The 26,514-nt window shown below is 40.8% G+C and overlaps 1 protein-coding gene across 1 annotated transcript in view; it reads right to left on the bottom strand.

The window, feature by feature from the left end:
• The window catches only part of MNAT1 (MNAT1 component of CDK activating kinase), a 114,573-nt gene that overhangs the window by 12,976 nt on the left and 75,083 nt on the right, over window positions 1-26,514 (bottom strand). The window contains exon 7 of the mRNA XM_057383855.1: window positions 21,250-21,371. Within this exon, the coding sequence (XP_057239838.1) occupies window positions 21,250-21,371 (122 nt within the window). The remainder of the gene's footprint in view (window positions 1-21,249; window positions 21,372-26,514) is intronic.

Raw genomic sequence — 26,514 nt, 5'->3', positions numbered from 1 at the left:
GTTCCATTTCCCTTTATTCTGGCTCATCTAAATTTCTTTCTCATCCTGTATAAATCAAATACAAAAAGAAGCAAAGAGGTGGCCCTGGCCTGGTGATGTTAGGAGGAAGCTGCATTCTGCACCTCTAGCCATGGAGGCTGTTTGTGTTTAAATATAGCATATTTTATCATTCACAGTTGTCAGCATTGGAAATTGTCATCTAAGCAGGAAAAGATGCTGTTGAAGAAACAGGAGGGGTTGGTTAGAAAGTAAAAATTATTTTGGCCGTGACAACTCCTCTCACTGCCCATTTTGAGGGTAAGGGATCACGCCACCCCTTGCAAATTGCTGCCTGAAAGTCAGAAAAATCAATAGTAGGTGGGAAAGCCGACTTGCCAAGGCTACAGCCACTGCCAGCAGATTATTAATGCATCTGTCTGCATTCTTTAATGTTTCCTAAGAAGCAACTATGTTAACTGAAAAGGTGCGACGTGTCACCAGCCCTTCTCTTCTCTCCTCTTCATTTTCTCTCTATATTAAAACCTTGGCTACCAAAGAAAACAATCATGTTTCACCTCATCTTTTCCCAGCTTTTCTGAAGTTCAGTTCCTGCTCTAGAGCAATATATACAGCCTAAGTAGTACCCCTGACAAGCTGTTTGACAGCCCTAAGTTGCACATCTATTTTACTCCCAGAGCTTTGGAGTTGGTAGGGCTTAGATGGGAAATGGAGGCCAATTAAAATAAACACAGACAATATCAATGAATTCTTCAGAAAGGCACAAGACAGGCAAAATGAAACACTACTGGCTTTTGCCCACAGTTAGAATTCAGCCCATCTCACAGGCTGAACACTCTGGCTGAGGTCCAGAAAGACACTTAAGCACATGTCTTATTTTAAGCATGTGAGCAGCCTCATTGATTTTTCACTCATGCCAGGAAGAATATTCAATGCGCTTAAAGTTAAGCACATTGTTAAGTGCCTTCCTGGCCCAAGGCCAGGCTATTTAGCCCTTGCAAGAGTTAGTCTAGAGAATATTTGCCATTATTTTAACTTCTCAAGACTTTCTTTGAGATAAAGTTTTATGGTGTATGAAAATATTTCATTCATACGAGCAGTGACTGGCTCACAGCAACCATCAGGGACCAAGTATTCTTCCCCTTCCCACATCTTCCAAAGCAGTAACTGGAAGGATTAAAGATACATAAGCAAATACAACGATAAAGAAAATTAGTTTTGAAAGGGAAGCCAGCAGTCTTACTGATCTGGAGAGCAAAATGAGCCCCACAGTGAAAAGCTGACAGACATATTAATTTTCAGTAAAAACTAATAAAGTCATTTGCTGATGTCCCATTCCAATACCAAGTCTGGTGCAGGGACTTTGAAAAGCGAGCTAATTGTTAACTGAAATTAATTATCACAATAAGCACATATTCAATTCCATTTCTCCTTCTTCCTTTTACATCGAGTTAAATAGAAAATGCAAGGAAAGGCCTGTTAGTGCTTCCTCAAGATGACCTCACCACATCAGAGCACTTTAGAGATCAAAGGCACAACAAACACTTTGCTACAACAAAGTGATGCCATTTGCTATGTTTGCTACAGACAATTGGATTTTTATTTGGTTGGCATTATCCAAGCTCAGTATTGCAGCCTGAGCTAGACAAAGGTGTTTAACAGTAAAAGGAAAGCTGTCCTGGGTCAGATTCACGCTCTCTCCACCTCAGCCATCCGTCTCCAGGAGCAGAAAAGGGAATGCACAGGAGCCTGACCATTCCAGTGGTACCAGCAGGACATGATGACAATTTGCTCCTCTTTTATGAGCAGATGAAACTTTTTTACTTTGGTACTTGTTTGTTCCTGGAGAATTTAAACTCAGTCCTTAATTTGAAATAAATAATCTCTTTATTTTACATATCTTGTTGCTGAGATTATTTGATGAAATTTTCTCACCTTGCCATGCAGAGACAGACCAGAAGGACATAAAGGCTGTGACACTGAGAAGGTTGAAGCTGGAAGGCACACAGGGAAACTATTTCATCCAGGGAGACCATTCCACCCAGCCTCCCTGCTCAGCAAGGTCAGCTCAGGCAGGTTGCTCAGAGCTGTGTCAAGTTTTTAGCATCTCCAAGGAGGAACACTCCACAAACTATCTGGACAACCTGTCCCAGTGTTTTACCTCCCTTACAGTAAATGGAATAGAATGTATTCAAATGAAATTCTGTGTATTCCAGTTTGTGCCCAGTCCTCTCACTGGGAATCTCTGAGAAGAATGTGGCTCTGTCCCCTTGCCTCCCTACCTTCCATCAGGTATTTACACATTGAAGAACATTGATAAGGTCCTTCCAAGCCTTTCCTTTTCCAGATTAAACAGTTCCCCCAGTTTCACCTCACAGGAGAAGCACCCCATCCTTATTCCAGCATTCCCATGTCTCTGGTACCAGGAGTGCCAGGAGAGGATGTGTCCCTCACCAGTGCTGAGCACAAAGGAAGGATCACTCTATCCCTCAGCCCCTGGTGACACTCTGCCTGACCCAGCCCAAGAACCTGGTGGCTTTTCTTGCCCACAAGGACACGCTGCTGGCTCATGGGTGCTCAGGCTCCTCTCCACAGAGCTGCTTTCCCAGCAGCTCAGCCCCAGCCTGTGCTGGCACACGGGGTCACTCCTGCCCAGGTGCAGCATTTCCCTTTGCTGAACGTACAAGATTGCTGTGACACCGTTTCTCCAGCCTGCCGAGGTCCCTCTGAAGGGCAGCACAACCATCTGGTGCACAAGCAGCTCCTCTGGACTCTGCATCACCTGCAAAGCTGCTGAGGGAGCACTCCTTGCACAGCCAGGCAGGACACAACAGGGCAGGCAGTGCTGGTCCCAGTACTGAGCCTTGGGGTGGACCACTGAGTCCTGCTTTGCTTTCAAACCCACAAATTAACAGGGCTGTAAGCAGCACTAGAATATATTCATTTAAAAAGTTCCCATTTTTAAATTTAGATGGTTAAATGAGGGAAATATTTTAATATATGCAGGAATTGAGGCTGTTTCTGAACAATATCTGCTGGTTCAACTCATCCTTAAAAGTGATCTTCCTTCAAGGAAACTTCAAAAATAATTTAAGATTTTACAGGCAGAGACAGACTTCTCTTTTAGAGCTGCTTTAATATGTAACTAACCCAAGTGGTGGATTTTCTTAAGAAATCATTTCTGCAGACAAAACTGCCCCTTCACTTGAATCCAGAGCAACAAGAAAGCTGTATTCCAGAACTGGGATTACAGCCAGTTTATGATGGATAAACATTGAATGCTTATGGCATAATTATAATGTCACAGCATTTGCTGCCAGAATTACAAAAAATATTCTTAAAATTATGCCCTAAATAGAATGGTGTTTAGTTTAGCTAAACTGAAAGCACACTCCAAGAAATGTGAAAAAGCAAACACCATGAATCCAAATCTCAATTATGCATACTAAGGGCTTGTTTTAATAAAAGTATATTTAGTGGCTGAATAAAGTTTCTCAAAAATAATTCTAAAGATAATGAACTCCCGATGTCCAAAAAAGTGTCACATGCAATTTCATCACTGACTCATGTAAACTAACCTCAAATTTAACCAAATGCAACTGTGATCAATATTGTGTCAATCCCAAAGTATCTGGGGTTTAAGGCAACAAAACCAGATGCAAGGATGAGTAAAAATTTGGAACCCACAAACTGAACAGAGCTCTTGGCTACTGAAAGGTCTGGAACAGTTACACTGACAGGGAGAAGCCAAAAGAATGAGAAATTTTGACAGTACTGCCACATTTAGAAGAAATAGAGTCAAGTGCAAGAGGAATAAAAGGGAGATAGTTTGCTACCATTGCATGTTATTTAACTTTTTTCTTTTAAAGATGGCATCGTCCACTTCTAGGCAGCTTGAGGCACAGACTATTCCACTGAATTGCTGCACAGTGTCTACTGATGGGCTTGAAATTATGTTCCTAGGCACTTTTGTAAGGTAAAAACCAGCAACCAAAAACCCCAACCACATAAAACACAAACACTGTCAGATTTACCAACATGTTCTTGAAATGCTGTTTAGTTACTGAACGGTGAGACACAAAAAGGCCAGTTATATATAGTAGAGTTGGGTCACACAGAAAAGGACATTTCAAACAGATTCAACCTTCACTGTGAAACAAAACTGAAGGGCTGTGATTTCTTTTGGTTCGTTTGGTTTTGTCCCAAAGAAAAAATGCTGATCACCTCGCAGCCTCAATTAAGGGCGACTTGAGGTCCTGAAGGGCTCACCCAGTGAGAAACAAATCCATCCAGTGGGCAGAAATCTCACATTTACCAGCCAGGCAGGACTTCCCAGCCTGTAAAAAACAACTCCTACAACAGTTTTATCTTTGTCCTGCTGCAACATGTGACTGCTGGAGAGAGGGAATGCAGTCTGGTTACCCAGAGCCAGCAGGGATGAATTTCCAGGTATCCCAGAGACACAGACCCTGGTAACTGCAGCACAGACACCCTGTTGGGAAAGCCTTTGGAGAATGTGTGCATGCACAAATCTGTGTGCATGACCTGCCCACCAGTGCTCTGACAACCATCACAACCTCAGAAGGTGACAGAGAATAACAGGTTACCTACATCAATGCCTTTTTATTATTTATTTTATTCATAATCTCTTGGCAGTAACATTTATCACAAGTTGCAGTGGAAAAACCCATGAACTAAAATCAAAAATGGGGCTGAGAGGAGGAAAGGTGTCAGTCAGAGTGGAGAAAAGAGGAATTTTATTTCTCCAAACAATAACTCCTACCATGACAGCCTTGCTGGCTCCTTCTCCACTGACAGGAAATTTCTGTAAAAGAATCATGTGGTGCTGGAACACAAAACTGCAGAGCTTCTTATATGAGACAAGCTACAGGTCTGACACAGGACCAGCGAACAAAGTCAAAAGCCCAGTCCTCTCCTCTGCCTTCCAAATACTAAAATCTTAGAATGTGGTAAAAACCTGACTGACAGAGTTTAAATTATGCCAATATGAAGGCAAAGAAGCAGAACACCTAACACTGGCAGAAAAATAAGAAGCCTGGGACTTCCCTGCTTCAGAGTCTCCTGAAAGTTTTCATCTTTGCAAAACCAGGCAGAAAACCTTAGAGAACCACAGAGGGGCAATGGATTTATGAGGTCTGAGAATCCTCAAACAAAGAGGTAGTTGAGCAAGTTGATTTTATTATTTTATCCCTGAAAGCTTAAATAATAAAAAAAAAGTTTAAAATAAAAATAAAGCAGAGCAAGGACCTACTAGAAAAGCATAATGTCAGTATTGTCCTCTAGGCATGTTTCCCTCCACACCTCTGGAAAATTGTCCGGCATTTGACATAATTGGGAGGAAGAATTTTCTCCCCTGGCGAAGTCAATTAACTTCACTGTATTTGCATCATCTGTCTGAGCCAAATCTGCTCCTTTTTTGAGTTTGACACAAGCTCCTACACCTACTTGACAGATCAAACGGGTTATATAGAAATTACTGTGCTTTAAAGGGAAGTTCCTTGGCTATGTCAAGTGAAAAGCAGCAAGACAAGAGGTGAGTGATTATTCTATTAGTATGTGATACACTCTCCTGGAATATTAAAATACAGCCTAACTTTGTACTGAAGTTTAACCTCTTTCATGCAATTTGCTATTTCATTATGAAACTCCTTCAGCCTTCAATCATCAGAAACATCTGTGGAAAATTAAAGCTGGTCTTTTCCCCACTCTGTGCTCTTGAACTGCCTAATTTCTCATATTATTAAGATATAAAAGCTCCTTGCTGTAACAAGAAATGTAAGRAAAACTGTGGACCACTGCTTTAACATACTGCCATAAACAGGTATAATRCATATTTATGAACTGAGTGTTATAACCAAGCTTTTTATCTTAAAGCTACATAAAATATTAGTGTTCTGTGAAACACCATTCCATGTGATGTCACTTCTTGGCAAGGTAAGACAACTGCCAGATCCCATCACATTTTATAATCATTAGGACTCAGGCCCATGCTCCAATTAGCTCCAATTTAATGTTTGTTGTACATTAATGTATAAACTCCTGATTAAAGGCAGCAGAGGAGGGTAACACACACAGTGTGCTTAATGCAGTTCTGCAGTTAAAACGTGAACACAAAGCTGCATGGTGGGTAATGCAGGAGTGAAAAAACTTCTCTGTTGAAATGCCTTTCCTTGTAATCAACTGTTAAAAGCAGCGAGATCAGGAATGCAGGTCTCCCAGGTGGGAGCCCTGAACTGGGAGCACTCACCGGTGCATAACTGAGAAACAACATCAGGGTCTCTGTGGATCTATACTCCACAGATTTTAAGTCCCTGAGCAGCAYTGAAGAGCACATTACAGAAGAAAAAGTCACTTTATTTGGGTATGGACCTCTTCTGAAGTAAAACACCAAAGGCACTGTCAAGAAAGGGGGTTTGATCCAATAAAATCTCCTTCCCACCATGATGAAGCTGATGTTTGCACTGAGCTGAAGCAGTGAATCACRTGTGGCAGGCTGCTGATGTGATTGAAGGGCAGAGAGCACAGGACTGGATTGATCCCTCAGCAGCAGGGCCAGCACCTCACTGAGCTCACTTTGAAGTAGCCCCCTACAAGTACTGCATTATCTGCCACACGAGCACTGCGCAGGTCTTCAAAGGCTTAAATAATATTATGGCACATAAATCTACTGAGGGCTAACCTGATGCCCTTTGTGAGTGAGAACTTCTTGTACTACAAAGGTTCTATCAGTTGGAGCTGTGGAAGAGCAAAAACCACAGGGGAAGCAGAGCTGCCCCTTCCCAGACCACCTCTGTGCTATTCCAACACAGGCTGGAGCAAACATGAGCCTGGGCTGCCCTAAAACCCCTAAAATGTAGCCCCACACACACTTTAGCACAAATTTTATACTTTAGCACAAATTTTATATTATTTTGCTACAACTCTTTATGGAAATTAAGTATGTATCAATGCAAACGCTTCATTTTTTTTGTACAGAAAGCATTCAGTTTTTTCCAAGGAAAAGAATCTGGTAATATTTCCAGAGGAATYCTATGGGGCCTTCCTTTTGGGTTAGTTATCCTTCTGCATCATATTATCCCTYAATCCTCCTAGAGTGCAACAATTCCCACTATATACTCTGTCAATTTACTGCCACTGAAAATACACTACACTGACCTATGGATTTATTTAACCAATATTGATGTCAAATTTCTTTACCCCAAGAATTAAAATTGCTTCACCTCTAGAGCTCACACACCCCTCGGTGACACACCCCTATGAAAAGCTCAAGCTCACCTTTAGGTGTTTTTACAACAAAAGCAGGCAGTGGCTTGGGTTTTTTTAAAGTACCAAATTCAAATTAGTTTCCATAGGTGCTATGCAAAAAAATCATTTAAGCATGATTTACACTGAYAGATCTTAAGAAGAAAGTGTAAATGAGGATTCATTATCCAAAGAGGTATTTTCCCTGCAGGGATCTCATTTTATCCCAATGATACTCAACAACTTTCATCTGTGATTTGAAAAAAAATACAAAAGTCACCCACTGCAAATTGTACATCTGTCAAAAAATCTGAGGGGGCTGGGAAAATAGATAAATTATTCAAGCCAATCTGTAGCACTTACTAACATGGACTTTTTCCAGCCAGAGACGGCTTAATAGCAAAGGTCACACAGCCAGGAGCTAAGAACAGGTCACACAAACAGTGCCCCAAATTAATTCATTCTGGAAACAACACAGATAAAGGTGGCTGAATTACAGAACCTGAGCTCTGCTTAGTTCTGGAGGTAAGGAGATGGGTACACACAGAGTACTATTGAGTAGGGAAATTCAGAATTCCCCCTTTTCTGCAATGAATTCTCTGAGTGTTACCTTCTCTCTTCTAAGGCAAAACTCTGAGCTTCAGCTGCACTTGCTCAATCACTGCATTGCCAGCCCTACAAAACACCTAATAATGCAACAGCAGTAACTACAAGGAGTTATCACGTTGTAAATATAAAATGATCCATAAAAATATCTGCATGCACACATAGGCATGCACAAACATATGCATCAATAAAATAACTACAGCAGAAATGGCACAAATCATCCCATCAAAGCAGTTATTCCTGGTGCCCTAAATCCTACACTCTCCTTGGAAGAATTAATGGTATCACTACAGTTTCTTCACCACTGTGGCAGGAAGCAGAGTTTTGGGGGAATTCTCATCCTCCCCTACATTTACCCCCACCATGTGGCAGCTATTCTGGGAGCACCCAAGCCTTTTATCAGAGGAAAAGCAAAATATTTGGAAACAGCTCATTAAGAAAAAATGTCATCAATGAGTTTATGTAGGCTGRAGAAAAGGTGAAGGGAATCAAGAAACATGCATTCTTATTTAGATGTCGTTTTCCTATTCAAGAAATTCTGCTAAATTTAGCATGTCTTCTGAATGTTTTTGTTTCATTTTTGGGGTTTTGGTTTTGTTTTTTTTTTTTTTTTTTATTTCGGGAATATTTTAAAGCCTCTCCTTTATTTGTATTTCTTGCTTTTCATATTGTTTGTGCTTTCTCAAGGAAACTGGCAGCTGAAATGGTGTTCTAAAAACAAGTCACAAACATTTAGCAGTGTTGCCATTTCAAACACCAGGCTCAGCTGAAACTGCCGTGTGGTAAGACGATGCTGTTTCAGCTGCTGGAACCCTCAAAGGACAAAAAAATGCTGAATAAAACCAAAATATAAGGCATGAGTCAACAAAAATTCTGGGATTTGTTGCAAATAACATCCTTCAAAGCAGCCCAAAATAGAGGATGCACTGCTCTCTGCAAACACCAGGRGCTTGTATCATCACCTACACTCAGCCACTCCAACTAACGTGGTTCTCTCTACTGGAAGCAGCAAGGACTTCCCAGAATCTAATGCTGATATTTCAAATCAGGTATTTCCATTTTTCAAATAATGAATCACAGCACCAATAGGAAAAAGAATAAGAAACAATGCACAGGTACATGAGGAAGGCATGAAAAGGACCCATACATGAGTATTGAAGTCTCATCTATTGGCTAGCCCCATTCATAAAGTCTTTTTCCAAGGAGATAAAAATAGCATTAAAAGAAAATACATTGATCTTCTTTTCTTTTTCTGATCTTCAGTTCCCAGGGCAGACAGCCTGTTAAACCTGCTGCTGCAGTGCATATGAGCAGCTGATCTGAGCAGAGCGCTCCAGGCAAGTTTGCAGCATTTGTTTCGAAATACAGGAGAATCAGCCAGCAGCCAACAGCTCCCAGAAAAGCCAAATACCTACAAATTTGGGAATGAACAACCTGCAGCACCAGCACAGGGCTCCACTGCCCACTCTCTGTCCCATAGGTAGCTGCATTTCTCTGCTCCATTTGCAAGAATCCCTGAGCCACGTGAGCACACTCCTCAATTATATGGAAGAGCTGTGAGCACACACAGTTCACCCAATGTGCTGCAAAAGAAAGCAGCATCCACCCAGACTGCCCAAAGCAGGAACATTAAAGGCACTTCTGTAAGGTCTAATCCTGCTCCCACTGAAGCCACTAAAAATTCCTCTGCCAGGGCTGAGAGCAGAACTGGACCATGTGGAACTTTTTTTTTTTATTTTTAAACCTACCTCSCTCAGCACACAAACAAGTTCAATGKGAATTTTTCAGAATAGTGTTTTGATACCTAAGTCAAAAACAAATCAGGGAAGATGTGAATTTCCCACAGCTCTTTGGAGAAGGCAGGGAAGGAGTTTGGAAGTGTTAACTGTGAGGACTGATGAAAATGGTGAGGAGGGAGCTGCRCTGAGCTATCCTTGCTGTCATCACCAGGGTCTGACACTGTCAATTGCTCAGGGGTTTGTACAATTGGACAACACCAATTTTATATGTTCTTCTGCTAATGCAAGCTTTTCCAAGCATATTTAAGGCATGGATAAATTGAGAAAATAGACCTAAAATATCTACAGATCATTTCCGAGTGAGCAAAAGACAGAGAGAAGTAATAAATGCAAAAAAAGAAAAAAACAAAACCCAAATTCAGTAACTGCTCTTAGACAAAAGCCAAAATATCAAGAAGGATCCTATGGCCTGGACTGCTCAGTCACAACAGACTCCTGAAAGCAAATCCCCCTTTGTACTCACACCTTCACAACAATACTTGCCTTGCTTCTGGGGAGAAAATGAGCAGGATGCACCTACAACATGGAATAAGGGAAAAAAATAAGAAGGCAAGATATGGTTTCCATATTTCAGATTGTTTGCAGACYCTGTATCTGTGGGACTTTTCATTCCAAAATTAACTGTGTGCTGAAGAGAGTCTGGAACAGCAGAGCCTTTATGCTTCCAACTTTTGAGATAGCCTCAGACTGCAAAATCTCTCTCATTTCTGGAATAGTTTTTGACAATCAGTAGAATGAATGACCACAGAGCAAGAAGTCTGCCCAATCCATCAGGGCCTAAATGTGAAAARAGGGGGAAGAGAGAGAGAACCTTCTAATGACAGGAAGGGGAGAAGAGGTGTAGAATTTTTTTGGCTTCATTCAGGAGCATTTCCTCATGAATTCTGGAAGAGAGTCAGGAAATAAAGATAGCAGCCAGCACTCACCTCCTGCATCTTTTTAARGGAGAACTGAGACAAATGCAGCAGTAGCAAATAAAGGAAATCAYAAGTAACCTTCTCTGTGCAAGGCAGACATTACCCAGTACAGAGAGYTGGCACAAAACCAAGGTATAGAGGCTGCTTGGTAAATTCTCAATAAATATTAAAAACACAAGTATGCTGATATCTGCATTTTTTCCAAAGTTGATGGAAAAATTAAAGCATGGGTCGATGCTCCTGAGAACAGAGGAGTCAGTAAGATTCCCAGGTTTAGGGGAAAGAACAAAGAGATGGAGAAACTATTATCTTGAATCTCAATTAATGTCGACAGATTCCAGAGACGAGAGAAAAGCGCCTGCACTGGAGCCAGGAGCAGAGCACCTTTCCCATCTTCCAGAAAGGCTCACCCAGCTTTCAGAAGTGAGAGAGCAGAGGTGCCTGGAATCCAGACTGGTGGAATCATGCCAGCAAAACATGGGACCTCCTCTTTCTACGGGTTTCACCCTCCTCTCTCTCCTCATCACAGGTATATCCATTGTTCCTATCAAGTCTACAGGGACCAAAAAGGAAAGAAAGGACACTACTTTGTTTTGCAGTCTTCATGCTCTGTGGTTATGCATATATATTATTTATATATATATATATAAATATTCCTCTGCAGAGGAATAGTGAAGACCAAGTACACAACCACCACCTGGTATCAGCAGGGTGTTAAAGAGCATTTAAGAATTTGCACACTTTGAGCATCATCTTAGAAAACACCACCAGAACAACAAYGACTTGATGCCTAAGCAAAAAACCCTATCCCTGCAACAAATCTGAATTGATGGGTCATTAAAAGCAGTGACTAAAATACCTTTTTATTTATTTATTAATTTTTTTAATAAGTATTTAAAATACAGAAAAACACAACCACTTCCAGGACAAAAGTAACCAAGCATGTAGCAAGTCTATTACATCAACCTCCATAATAAATCTAACCTGCTAATATTTTCAACACTGTATTTGTTCTTGCACACTTTCGAATTACTCCAACACTATTTTAAACAAATCCTTTCACTGAAGAAAACATCAATATATCAAAACTATTTTTTAAAGTAATGAGTTTCTTTTTTTGCAAAGCAATTACTTTAAGTACTGAAARGGTTTCCATGGCACCCTCCACTTTCAACTGACAAATATCAGCAATAGCTGGATTTAAAACAAACAAACCAAACCCCCCAAATCAGCAGCATTTGACTCGAGGAAAAACATTAAATGTTTTCAAGCAGAAGCATTGAAAAACTTATTCTTACTGAAAGAAAAAAGTATGTTCGCACACCTGCTTTTCTAYCAATCTAAGCAGGAAACCATTTCACTGCTGCATCATAAGTAGAAGAAAAGTGCTTATTAAAACATTAATCACAGTCCATTATATTCTGACTCCATGCCAGAAGTTCCCATTACATCACTGAAAATATCTATTAACCAAAACCTGATTCTGACAAGTTACAGAAGTGTAGTGTTTAGGATTTAGTAATGTAAAAGTCCGTTTTAGAAGAACAGTTACACAATTGATTTTGCAGTGGCAAGCAACTATAATTAATTGTTTTTGTGACATTTATTACTGCAGTGGGGTTGATTTAACTGGTGTTTCTACTGTAAAATTATTAAAAAATTATTTCAAACTTCATCTACTTTTATTAAACACATTTATTGTGAAGGTATTTAATACCTGGGGCTGGCTAAACAATTTTAAAACGTGCTGGATATACTAGTACATGTAAAACTGTATTGTCTTGTGTAAATATGGGCCTTGTTTAGAACCAYGTCTCACAGGAAATTATGCCAAATGAAAACCATCTCCCCTTCTCCTCTCCCACTGAAAAGGATTTATGTTTTTACATTTAATACCAGTTAAAGAAACAAAAATATGGTGGCGTTACCTTCAAGCCCGAGCAATAGTTCAGCTGTGAAGTTCCATTATTTTCCAACCTCTGCTTTGTTATGAGAAACATGGCCTCAATCAAATGCTTCCATTTGGAAGAGGGAGAAGGGAACAACTCAATTCTTTCTGKAAGCCTGGCACTACATGGCTTGTTTACCTAGAACAGTTTTCAACTAACTACTAGCAAGGCTTTAAAACCAAAGCCATGAAATTGGTTCCTAAATGTGTGTACATAATCTCCAGCCAACCATTTTAATTGTGGGTACTTTCCTCAAATCCCTGTAAGCAGCACCAAAAAAAAAAAAAAAAAAAAAAAAAACCAAAAAAAAAAAACCACCAGAAATAGCTAAAATGCATGATGGGAAACACATATTATGTATTTTGCCCCTCTGACCCAACATACATGAGTCTCTAGCTAAAAAAAGGCACCTGAGCTAAGAACTTTTAACCTGTCCTTGGATGTCTCCAATTTCCAAGATCCAAAGAGCTTCAACCAAGGTATTTTTAGGGTCCCCCCTCCATATCCAAACACTCCTTTCCATGCAGCAGCTCAGGTCTCAGTTGCCCCTAAAATCTCTGCTGCTCCACCAAGCACGACGGCCATCAGGGAACAGATGCACCTGGAATGGAAGGAGCCAGAAACTCCAATTCTTTTGGGTGTGGAAGACTTTGATGTATTTTCTTTTTTTTTTTTAAAGGAAACTAGGAAAAATAAAGAGCTGAATACACATGTGACGGGACACCATTACTCTTCAGAAAAACTCTCTGGGTCCATTTTTTCTAAAAGTTCCTCCAGTGTGATCTAATCCAATGGACCACAGGGTCAATATCAACACAAGAAAACAAGAGACAACCAGCCCAACTCTTAAAAACACTGTCATCCATCATTATCAGGGCTGAGAGCAGTTACATACTAGATATATGTATAATAGTGTAATATCTAGCTACATACTAGATATATATATAATAGAATGAAATTCATCAATAGAATTACTGACTTTGGCAAATGACCTGCTCCACCAAGATCCCTCGCTCCTCTCACTAAGCATTCTTCAGAGAAGCTTTAAACCTCATTGACTCCTGCAACAAAGCCATCTGAAGGGGGTTAAAGAATCACAAACTTCTGCTTCAAAAGCTGCAGAAAGCCTCAARCAGGACACCTCCCTGTGCTTCCCTCTGCCATTTAAGGAAACTCATAACTCATCTTTTCAGCTATTCGATACCTGAACAAATTTTTCATTCAGAAGGTTGCTTTACAACTGGATTTATCAGTGTCAGAGTCAAGATGATGCATCATTTCTGGCTTTATTTTCCTCTTTAGGGGTCTATTTTGCTGGCTGTCTCAGGCTAAATATTTTCATTTTACATAACACCCCCTTCTTAAAACAACAGTGTTGAAGGGCTTAGGAAACCTCTCTCTCTCCCCCTCTTTTCAGAGATCCTTCTTGAATTTTTATTGCAACAGATTTTTACAAATGCTTCAGAGAGCAAATTCAGATAGGATGCCCATCACCCTTCAACTACATCTGAGACTAAGTAATTAGTTTAAGATTAATGCACCTGAACAGACTCTTCAGGAAAATATGCCAGGGTTTTCTTAGGGTGCCCCAGAGAGACTCCTTRTCATGCCATCTCTCCTGACAGCTGAGCACAGAGCAGGAGCAATGCTCAGATGCTGCTGAAGAAGAGSAGCAGAACAGATCATTCCAGCATGTGCAAAATGTATTGTTTTTCCTRTGGCAAGCACACAATTCCCAATGCAATTATCCATCTGGCTGAGGAGCCAGAGAAAGACTCAAGTAGGGCAAGGTGATGGACTGCAGAAGCAAGGAAGGAATAATGTAAAGAAAAATAGAATACTGAACACAAAAACCACTGATCTCAAATTTACCACATAATTTCAGAYAYRACACAGAAATTTTAAAACTTCTACYAAAATACAGCAGCTAAGGAGGAAAGTCTRTGAACATAYAAAGTCACAGGAGAACCAGACATCAACATCAATATGGAGGAGAGGATGAAAGCATAGAATAGCAGATAAGAACTGTCACAGACAATCTTTTAAAGTGGCTGGTAGTAACAAGGCTTTGATTTGGTGAGACACAAAGGGCACAGAAAATAGGGCATTTGGCYCGCACAGTTGCTGGATGCCTCCCGACACATTATAATCCATCAGCAGACAGCTTTGCCTGACACCTTTCAGCTGCCCACTTAGCAGCACTGCCTCCACACCTGCAGTGACAACTCAAGCTTTGCCTCCTACAAACTGTCAATAAAAAAGCCAGTATTACCATCCTAGTTTTTTGAAGTCATTTTAAATATTTACTTCTTGATCCTGTAGCACAGTTTGCAGACAAATCTCCGTTCCATTAAGGCTCTGAAATTCTTTTTCCTCTTCACATTAGAAGTATTTTAATAAATGTATGATTTAGTATTCAGCAAGCCTACACTACAGAAAGACTATTCTGGAATAAATGGTATAATTACATTTCCTACAGCGACCTTGTAATCTCCCGAGTATTTATTCTAGACTAAACAGCCTTACTCAGCTGCCCTGTGTCTGATTGTCGATGAAAGAAGCTTGTTTGACAACTGCTTCGAGCAGAAACATATTTTTTCCATGATTGCATGAAAAAGTAAAAAAACATTACCAGACCGGTATTCCGAGCACASAGACTCATGTTAGATCAATGAGTTAATTTTGAAGCCAAACGCCAATAAAAACAATCACCGTGGACATTCTGCTGTCACGGCCAGCTTTTGAGGTTAATTTAGTGGTACACATACAGCTTTACATATAAGAAAATGCATGGTGTATGCAGGCTTCCTTCTTTGTTTCTTTATATATTTTCCATATTCTCTGCTTTTATAACCCTCCTGAGACCWTTTACAGTTACAGAACCCACACTATACCCACAGGTGGGCGGGCAGGAAGCAAAACTCTCCATTTCATAAGCAGTCCACTTTTAATATATTCAATTGCTAATGATCTTGACAGAAGAGCTCCATGCAAAACACCATATTCTACGGGGTGTCGTTTGAAATGTTCATAGACGTTTTTGCCAGAAAGCTGATTTTTTAAACAGTAAGATTTCAGACTTACTGAAGGCTGCACTCCTTGATTTCCATTCAGCTGGAAAAATCGGTGTTAATCTACCTCCTCTATATTAAATTTGCGTCCTTCCAAAATCCTAAAATGAAGCCTATAGGATTTCTATGGAACRCTAAAGCAGTACCAGACAGCTTCTATATCAAACCAGATTAAGATGGTTTACAGGCAGTTCTTGTTTCTTTGCTCCCTCCTTTCTTGAAAAAGACAGCACACTTGGCCATATTCACTATTCCAGAATAGAGAACCCACACAGTACTTGTTTTGCCATTCTTGAGTTTTTATTCAATTATTCATGATAAAATGAACAAAAATAAAAGGCTGTATGGAAACATAGCTGTGTCTTTAAAGCAATAATCACTCCTTACCTGCCAATTCTCATTCATTAGGTATCCAATGCAAAACGCTTTGCAGCAGACAGAAATCTCTCTGCTGAGGATCAGGCCCTGCAACAGGAGACTCTGGGAAATTCAGACCATATGCCTTGGTAGCCWAGAGAATTCCTGCAAGGAGTGCAGCCCTCTATGTGCCCTCCAAAGTAAGRCAAGCTTTCCTTGCTCTTACTCAATCTTTTGACTCTGACTACTGAGCTTATTGAGAGCCTAGATTCCACTAAAAGGAGCAGAATGAATTCAGTGTTCAAAACCAATGGGCCAAAGCAGATCAAATCAGMCCTTCATTTGTGGCTTTTCTCCTTTTCCAAGATTCAAGAAATATCTGCATAGCCCAGTGACAGAGCAGATGTGAAAAATCACCTGCTATGACTTTTAAAGCCCAGCAATCCTGTCACCCATTCAAAATCAATTCTCAGTTATTTCACTGTCTTGAACCCTACACAGACAATGACAGGGTTCTAGCAGAAGCTAATCCCACCAAAGACCAGCTCAGCTATGCTTTAAGAATAGTTTGGAGACCATCCTGACTATTGCCTCACTTAAAAAAAAAAAATCACAATGACTGACAGCAAAGAAGTTACACGAGTCATTTCTAGATTAAGCGCCAGAACTCTACATGTGTTTCAAATTACTCTACAACACTGTACAACAAAGAAATATGCAGAAATTTTCCACTTGAAGTGAAGGTTAAAAATTAAACACTAACAAAGCTCTAACAGATATGAAACCCAACCTCATCTTAATGCGAAATTTAAAATGCCTGAGATGTCCTACTCTAGGAAAAGAGGAATGAATCAATCCAGTTGTTCATAAGAAAAAGCACAGTGGGCTAAAACATGTTCATTGTATGCACAGATTTTCACTGCACTCCCACTCTGCTTCATTTCCTACCTCCTCAACTCTTAAAATGGCATTCTGTTTAGATTTAAMCTTTAATTTATCAAAATATATTACCTATCCTCATTAGATTAGTGTTCACCATTGAACTCCATTTTCTGCATCTTATTTAAACAAAATACTGACTGGGGCCCCTAACAATGTGGTTATACATGAAAACAAGTTGAAAAATCAAAAGGAAGTAATATTTTTTCCTTTAAGATTTTTGGAGCAAATCTTATTTTTTATTTAAACACACACATATATTCAGGTTGGGTCTCTCCACAGTTAAGTAGGCAAACAYAATTTTATTTTAAGCAGCCCAGCCTTGACATGATTACAAGGTCTGCTGCAAACAGAAATTTTTAACCTGACTTGTAAATTACTTCTATTTTATGAGAATGGTAAGTATATGACTGGCACTGTGTTGAGCATGATCCACTTTGGATTATAAGACACTGTTTCAAAACTTTGAATCATGAAGTTCGCATCTCTTACCCAAAAACATAAATCACATAAGCAGATTTTCAATTTACAGTCAGTTTTTAAGTAGCTTGTGTGCAGCTCTTCACAGCTGTAAAACTTGGTGGCCTCTGTGTGGCCGATTCTGTTAGACAGACAGAATTACTGCCAAGAAAGTCTTTACATTCTTCAGGACCTCCAAAAAAACATCATTTGGATCCTCGAGGGTTTTCTTGTTTTGTTTTTTCTTTAGAATCAGAACTACATATCAAACATACATTTTTAAAGCAATACACCACTTTCCATCCCYATCCCGGGTTATTCTTTTGCTACTTGGCATGTCAAGCTTATTATATTTTTCATTTCTTTTGTTTTCCAGTAAGAAAAATGCAGACCTCCAACCACACAAATTCAGCATGCTCAGCTGAAATATCAGGAAGAAAAAATAAAATAAAATAAAATAGAGACAGAACTTTTTTTCCCATCTGAGGAAACCTCCAAGTAAAGTAATGGCAGAGAGTGCCCAAATATCCACGTTCTCCTCGTGTTCTGTTGCAGTCACACACCTCTGCTCCASCAAAAGGCAACTCAATGGATTTGCACCCATTTGAGCCAAAAGGTGACACTTCCCACTTTAGGTAAAACTACACCAAAAAGAAGTTTCTGGTGACAGCAGAAGTGCCAGTAGAGCCTTTGATAAGTCAGGGATCTCTCCAAAGACATCAACAGGTTGCCCTCAGCTCCATGCAGAAACCAACCCAATGCACGTCCCTGAACACTTCAGTAATTCAGAGCAGTGACAAAGCCACCCAGAGCCAGGGCTGTTTGTCATTGTGGAGGGACAGGCAGCTGCASAAGCTGCCCCCAGGATGGCCATGTCACACTGATCCGAGACCCCGCTTTCCTACAAGGGCAGCACCACATGTTCAGGAGATGCTCTCTCACATCCTCTCCCCTTTTCCAAGTCACGTTTCCATCTGACAGCTGAGACAGGCATGAGCTGGTCCTCGAGTCTGAACAACCAAAGTGACCTTTACATGGGGCTGAAGGACACAAATCTCTACACATTATACCAATCATTTGTGTTGTGGAGAAAAAATAAATCTAATCCTTCATTATTCTCAGATTTCCAACACCCTAACAACAAAAAAAAACATGAGGATGTGAATGGTTTTCAGCAGTACTTAAAAAAAAAAAAGAAAAATTTCATCCCTGGAGCAAACTGAAAACAAATTTCTAAGAACAATCTGAACATAAATTTCTTTTTTTGTAAAATATGCAAACTCCACACAGAAAAGCAGTGGAAAAATGCAGAATCAAGTTTACGGTCTGACAAAGTTTTTTAAAAAGCCTAATAAGCAAATAATAYAAGACATCTTAAAAAGCATTTCTTTTTCATTATAAAGGATTCCCTACAAATGTTCTACATGACCCCTTAAGGATTCACCCTTTTCCTTGCTCTTTGCTAAAACCTTCTTGCCAGCTGYGTCCTTCATTACAGCAATCCACTAAGAAAAATTGCTGAAACCCAAAGCAAGAATTACCAAAGAAGGTAATACATTCAAGAATATTCAAAAAACTCATTCTACTGAAAGTTTTGAAGATAAAAAAACATAYCTTTTAGAAAAAAAGAGGTCAATAAATTATGCTAGCAGAAGTGAATTCAAAGTCACCAGGCTGACAGTGTCTTTGCAATAATTCTGGCTCYAGAAACTCAGATAACAGCCTGCCCATTTGAGGGAACTATTTAGCAGCAATAAATAGCCAGACTGCAAAACCATTAACAGGATAATGTAAAGAGGGAAAAACTAAAATTAAAAAAAAATAAATTAAATACATTCAGAATCACAGAATGGTTTGAGTTGGAAGGGACCTTAAAGACCATCTAGTTCCAACCCCCGTGCTATGGGTAGGGATGCCACCCAYCAGGCCAGGTGGCTCAAAGCCMYGTCCAGCCTGGCTTTTTGTAAGTGCAAATGAACAGGAAACTAAAAATCTTTAGCTGGAGAAGTTTACATTGTGCCCAGCTCTTCTGCCTCACCCAGGCAGCTGTTTGCAGCTGGCTGACAAGCCCCAAAGCAGGGACACAGGCASATTAGTTAAGCATTCATCATCAACAGGAAATGCGCATGAGTTCATATAAACACAGAAACACAAATATATAAACCAACAGCCCTGCACGGTTTGAGGTATTTCAGACACCCCATGGAATAGGGTTAGAGCTGTACTGGCTGGGAACCCGCAGCACTGATGTATTTGTTTTGGAATGGCAAACAGCCTTGGGACTCAGAAGAACTCTTCTGGTGGGCACCACCAACCACCCACCCACCCGTGAGCCTCCCCTCGCTGCCACAGCCACCCCACACCCCTCAACTCCTTCATCACCTCCAGAGCCAAGCCCAACAAGCCTGGCTGTTCCTGCTTGCAGGAGGAAAATCACACATTTAAAAGTGTCTCCAAGAAAAGACTGTGGCATTGTGWGCAAGCCCTACTCGGAATACGCTCCCGTCACGTGGATGCTGCGATGCAACTGCAGGATTTAAAGGATTTTGTTCTGCAGAGTGTTGGGCTGCCTCAGAATCGATGCTATTAAATGCAGTGGGCACAGATTACAGTGTTCCTGATGGATTTGGACACCAGCACTCATGGGGCCACAGGAAAATGGGACAGGGAGTGGAAATGCTCATCTTGTTCTCATTTGTGATGAGGCCGAGGGGGCCTCCAAGCCCCCCTCACACTGGAGGTCCCTCACAGCTGTGCTCCATCCAAACAGGTGGTGAAGGCTGAGCCAGGCTCTGCCCAAGTTTAAACTACTAATTAATACTTGGTCGCAGAAGCTTGATTCTAGATAATAAAAATTACAGGCACCGGAAGGACACAGAAACAGTAAAAGTGGAGACAAGCTCAATTTCAGACAGCCTTCRGTTTTCTGAAGCACCATTAGGTTGCTTATTTACCCTGCTAAGTCTATCCACTTCTGTCATTTCCTGGATGAGATACAACTTCTCCCATGCCAGTGAAAGAGATGGGATTGCTGTTTGGATTTCAGTGGTCTCCGAAACTGCACACTAAATTGCCTCAACTTTCTTCAGCACTTTGTGGCTTCAGTTTTCCCATATTGCACAGCCAAACGTAAACTGTTATTTTTTAAACTCTTTCTTGCCTTGCCAGCCTGCACATTCRTTCTGCCATGCAGTTTTCCAGGCACTGAAAGCACTGATGACCTTGAGAGTCAGGCTGTGATGAGCTGGGTGACGCCACCCCAGTARCTACACGTTTTTAGGTGGCATTTCAGCTATGAACACGTCTCTAGAGAGCAGACACATCACTTTTGAACTTCTTAACTTTCCTTACACAGGCACAGWAGGATCCCAAACTCCCCTCCAAACATGGCTGCACACCACGATGCCGCCAAGCTGCTGGACCAGCCCTGCATTATATTTTTTGACAAAGTTAAGCTCTGTGCTTCATTTCTCACAAACACAGTTTGACTGTAGACAGCAGCCGACAAGTAAATCTACCCTTTTCCATGGCAAACAGCCCAACTTTAATATTTTTACTGGCTTACAGCTGGGTAAATTAAGCCCCAGAATTTTATTTATTTATTTTTTAATACCGTGCAACTGAAAATGAACAGCTACTTCACYACGACTGCCAAGGACAACCTTAAAAACATTAATGCAATCCAGTCCAGCTCTCAATAGATCTATAAAGGCAAGAGGACCAAAAATTTCAGCTTATCCACCCAAACAAAATGTTAGTTAGGCAGGAAGTCTAATATTTCGTTACGATCCTTTAAAAAAAAAGAAAAGAAAGATCCCTGGCAATCTGAAGATGGTAACAGACCCTGCTATAATGCCATGAAATGGGAATTAAAACGCACTGTTTTACTTACCCCAGCCTTCCCAGCATTTCAAGCTCTGGAACTTGTGGTCCGTATGTCTCCACTTGCAGAGGCTGATACTCATACAAAGTATCCTCTAACTTTTGAACGGGAGCTAATGAAATCTGCTGACCCTGTTGGGAAAAAAAAAAAATAAATAAAAAAAAGGTTAAAAATTTCAACAGAGTGGGTCACAGCTTTATTTTGAGTTTTTTTAAATGCAATGCAAGAACAAGCATTAACTTTGTCCAGACAAACACCATCCCATTAAGAACATACCATTCACTATATCACTCACTTCTTCACGATTTACATTTTTTTTTTACTGGGACCTATAGATTGGAAGTGATGTTTCATTAGCTGTAATTGTTTGGACAAGATGGAAGGGGAAAGCTTTATTCAGGGCAAGTTTACCATTAGAGAGTACAGCTGCTTGCAGTGTCACTAATAAAATTTTTATTTTGCACAAATTCCGTTTATCTGAAGTACCATCACACAAATGTCTCTGAACAACCCTACTTGATTCTGTAATCAATGATTTCCTGAAAGCCCTAATTAGARAGGGAAGCCACTTTCCTTTCTCTCCACAGGCTTTGTAAGCTCCCATACATAATGGCTCTCAAGACAGACTTTTACAGAGCAACACAATTAATTCATTCAGCAAATTCCCAWTTGTTTCATAACTAAAAATACAGAAACACACAAACATTAAGCTTTCACTCCAGATGGTACTTTTGCAAGCCCTTCAGACCACTGAGAAATAGCAAGACATTTCCACACCCCTCCCCTCCAAGTCCCTATCACTCGGAGCTCTCACAAAACAGGAGACTTGTGGCTGGGAAGGAGGGGGTCAGGAGGATATGAGATACAGCCAAAGTTAACAGATGTTGCTGCGTGACATTCTACACTGATTTGTTGATCTTTCACACAGTTTCAATTTTCTACTGTATTCTATGGTGCTCACAAAAATTAGCAGCAGCAGCAAAAAGAGAGAGCACCGTGAGCTGCCCCAAACCAGCCTGGCTTTCCCTGTAGAAATTGAGCTTCCCATCTGCAGAATGYAGGAATTTAGCAAAGTAGAGTATTGTTTTTGTAGACATTTTGTCTGAAACGGGAGATGGGAAGCTTTCCACGGTGTAATGCTGTGGATCCCACTGGTGATCACTCAGGGAGCTGAGCCTCCCTGGGGCCACTCCTGTGAGCATCTACTCCCTCAAGTGGAAAAAAACGCTCCTAACGTGGGACACTGGGTTAAAATTAACTAAAGAGGGGAACAAAAAGGGCTGTAGAAGGGGAAAGYTGTTAATTAAATCTGTGGTTGAAGAGAGTGACCTTTCTGAATTTGGAGGAGAGATATTTTTGTTTAGGGAGTTGCAGAAAATAGCTAAGAAAACTGAAGACGTAAGTCCTTGAGGAGTGTTATCGTGGATCTAAGCCGATCTCTACGGAAATATCAGCAGCTCAAGTTTTCCATTGAAACAGCCCTGTGTGTGTGATGAAAACACAGGGTTTTAGCCTTTTTCTGCACTGCCTGGGGGACTGGAGAGGCTGCTGCTAACACTGGTTTGGGGACAGTGTCCTGGAGATGAGATGCGAAGTTCTCTGGTCAGCCATGCACAACTCCAACTCTCACAGTCAGCACACTTCTTTCTGTTCTACAAACTATTGCTGCAACATTAAAAGCAGGCTACCACACATTTAAAAGAAGTAGGAAAAGAAAGATTAATAATTCAGCTTTAATCCCACTTCATGGTATATTAAGACATAAATGCAGGATTTTCYATTTTCCTAGAAGTTGTCATTTTACAATCTATTCAAGTTCATTAAAATATWATACATTGTAACTACATTTACATGGTCCTCTTACACCCATTGCAAGAGGTTAATGCTAAAATACGAGCCTTACATTTGAATTTTTAGCAACATCTTTGTCTCTAACCAAACCAAATGGAAAGTCATACCAATATTTTACACGTGTACAACCTCATCTGGTGAGTGAAGAGTCTCACTCTTTCCAAATCCAAATTTTGTTCCAGCCATAGAAAAAAACTTCAGTTTTGGGCAAAGTTCAAAACCATGGTAAATATTTTTGGAAATTACTTGCGTATGGAAAAAGGGAGCAGCTCAGATTGCAGGAGCCCCATCCCTTGAGGACACCACCGKCACAGCTGCTCACTGTCAGCAGAAGTGCCACTGGTGCCTTCCTGACACTTCGTTAATGAGAGTGACTTTTGTCAGCATTGGCCAGGAGACACAGAAAGTGTCCTGACACATGGACTGGGCTCATCACTGGCCTCTTTCCCCACCACCATTTATGCTGCTACAGATGTTCACCTCTGGGAGCTCCTGGGAGAGCAGGATGAAAATGTTTCAACTGTTTTCCTCTCTTTGTGGAGTTCCAAAGGTGCCTGAGATCAGAAAGGACTCATGATGGTCATTATCCATCAGATGACAGAGCAGTAACTGAAAGGGAATGGTGGAAAAGCTGACCAGTCAGCAGGTCAGGGTTATCAGGGTGCCAGTGTATGGGTCATGGGGAAGGACGTCTGTGAGCTATGGAATCACCAAATCACTGTGGTGACCTGGAGAGYAGCAGAATGTTGAAAATGGAGCTGCATTAAACAAACTGTCCACCCTTGAGCTGGTCTGACCTCATGCCCAGCACAAGCCAGGACATTTTGTGTTYCTGTATGAAACCCAAGGACTGGCAGTTCAGCCAAAACACCTTCTTTTGAAAGGCACCCAAGCCAGACTTCCAGATTTCAGACCATAAAGGCACAGGCACATCCCCCAGGTAAGTGCAATAGTTAATTACCTTCACCATTCAATACTGTCAACACATTTCTGATTCATCAGAGTGACTCTCCCCTATGACTTTTTCACCTCCATCCTGGGCCAAAAAGCAAGTATTAGCAACCAGGATGTGCTTTTGCATGGCAAAACAACTACACTGGTTTGTGTGCAGACAGCAGATCCTCACCTCAAGGAGATTATGCAGCTGTAAGAGACAGCTCATTTGTTTTTGTTTCCCAAAATCACAACTTTAGCTGATGGGCTTTGGCAATGTGGATTACATTCCACTTAGCAATGGGTAAAAACCCCACGACAAGCAGTTGTTCTTGCCCTATAGCTGTCTGGCCTCTAGACATTTTGTTTAGCCCTGAACAGGTTAGCGAGGACCCAGAACTGGGTATGGCACAGATCAGTGCCAAAGGCTGGGATGCAAACCAAAACCATTCCCTATCTTATTTCAGCTGAATTTGGGATAAGATGATTCACAAAAAAATCTTGTTGAAGTTAAAAGGCTCAATTTGACCACTCTTATCTCAGTTATAAGCCATTTGAYCAGAAGCATCCCACTTGTGTCTCTCTGTCCCAAGGGGTCCCTAACAGACTGGTATAAAAGGGAAGCTGCTGTGTAACTTTAGAGACACCACAACAGACARTATCTGTTACTTTGGACTTGAACAGCACTTTTACAGATCCAAAACCCATTTCAAATCTATGAGGTAAGACTTTTAAATTTCCTGTATTCCACCTAGACACTTGGCCTTACCTCTTTCCAGCATTAGGAAGCATTTATCAGCATGCTGAAAGCAAAATGAAAGCAGTGGGGCCAAGGTCCTGCTTCTGCATTGCTTTCTCCTGACAAACCTAAAATCTGATGTTGTGGTCATGGGTAAGTATTTCTAATTCCCCTTGGATGCTGTAATGTTTGTGTAAAAGAAGCTGACAGCATCCAAATGAAGACAGAAAAGGCTTCCAAGAACACAGACAACACTTTTTCCTGCCTCCTCTCCCTCCCACCCCAATCTTCACGGCACACGAGTGTTTTCCCTGGGATTATTTTAGGCACCGGAGCTGTCTATTACATATTGGAATGTATGGAACCACAAAACATGCTGCTAATTAGAAGGAAGGCATTTGCTTATCCTTAGGACTTTGTTTATATAAAAGCCTGCACAGCAATGGATTTGTGAGCAACTGACTTTCTATTCATGGGCTGTATGGTTTCAGATGAGAAAAATACAGGATTAAATTGGGAGGAGGGTTGAAYAATGTCTTTGCATGAGAAGTAAAACTGACTCGCTGATAAACTGTTTGAGACAACTCTCAGCTGAAAAAAAGCAAAAGCAGTGGCCAGTTTTGGTTTCAGATTGTGATACAACATGGCATTAATAACAGAAAAACTATGGATTTATATATAAAGAAGTGCCCTTGCAGTAACAAGGAGGTTATATTGAACAAAACCAACACTCAGGAAGAAAGGCTATTAGAACATCAAAATCATGGTGTGTCAGTGCATCTTTCACACAGGTTTGGGGAGGGACTCTTGGCAGATGCCAGGTACATCAGTATTTGCCTRCTAGCAGAAAGAGGCTATTTTAGCACACAGTACAGAAATATCAGCCCAAGTTGCAGCGTTCACACTTCTTCCCATCCCGCCCTCTCTCCCTAACCCTGTGTCCAAAATGACATTGCCTTCCTTCACCTCCTTCCCTCAGCAGCAAAAAGAAACAACTAACAGCCTTCCCAGAAATCTTTCAAGTGCTGAGGAGGAGAAAGGAGATTGACACCAAAAATGCACTAGTAGGGGAAAGAGGAGGAACAGCTATGCCACAAAAACAGCCCCAGGCRAGAGGCAGAAGCCAGAGACTGGGGTCAGTAAAACTTGTCCAGACAAGGCAAGTTTCWGTTCTAGCAGCAGCTGGACTAGTTGCTGTAGCCAATCTTTTTRCTTTTTAAATTTCTCTCTGCTGAGGAACTTACTCAGCTCTGTTATCACCCCACTTGCACAGCACTCGTCAGAGAACAGAAATAGCRCCATTCGTGCTACATCTCATTAAGTCAGTTTGCAGCAATGTTATTTTTATTTAACCCTTTTCACTGTCAGGTCACTCTGCCGAGCCTGGAGAAAGTGAATGAGGAGGAACCAAGAGTTGTGGGATGCCAGGACATGATTCTGCTAAAACACATCTCCAGCACTGCTTCCATTGTAGATGGCAGGACAGARAGGTTAACAATGACCCTTTTAAACACCCCATGTCTCAGTGTGCAATTATCCAAATGCTTTCAAGTGAACGTTAAAACAAAACTAGAAATTCCTTGAATTTTTCAGTAYAAGCAGTCTTAGGAAACTATTTTACTGTTAAGCTTGTAATAGAATTCAGGATTTGGAAAGATTTCATGTTAACACAATTTCTGACAGATATTAATGCAAACATCTTTGGMAATACATGTGAGCCAAAAGCTGAATTGTTGTGGGTTTATTTTCCT

The sequence above is a fragment of the Malurus melanocephalus genome, unplaced genomic scaffold, assembly GCF_030028575.1.
Source record: "Malurus melanocephalus ecotype Western Australia unplaced genomic scaffold, MMel_1.1 scaffold_667, whole genome shotgun sequence".
Lineage (NCBI taxonomy): Eukaryota > Metazoa > Chordata > Aves > Passeriformes > Maluridae > Malurus > Malurus melanocephalus.
The sequence above is the reverse complement of the archived record's forward strand: the minus strand, read 5'-3'. Positions and strand labels throughout refer to the sequence as shown.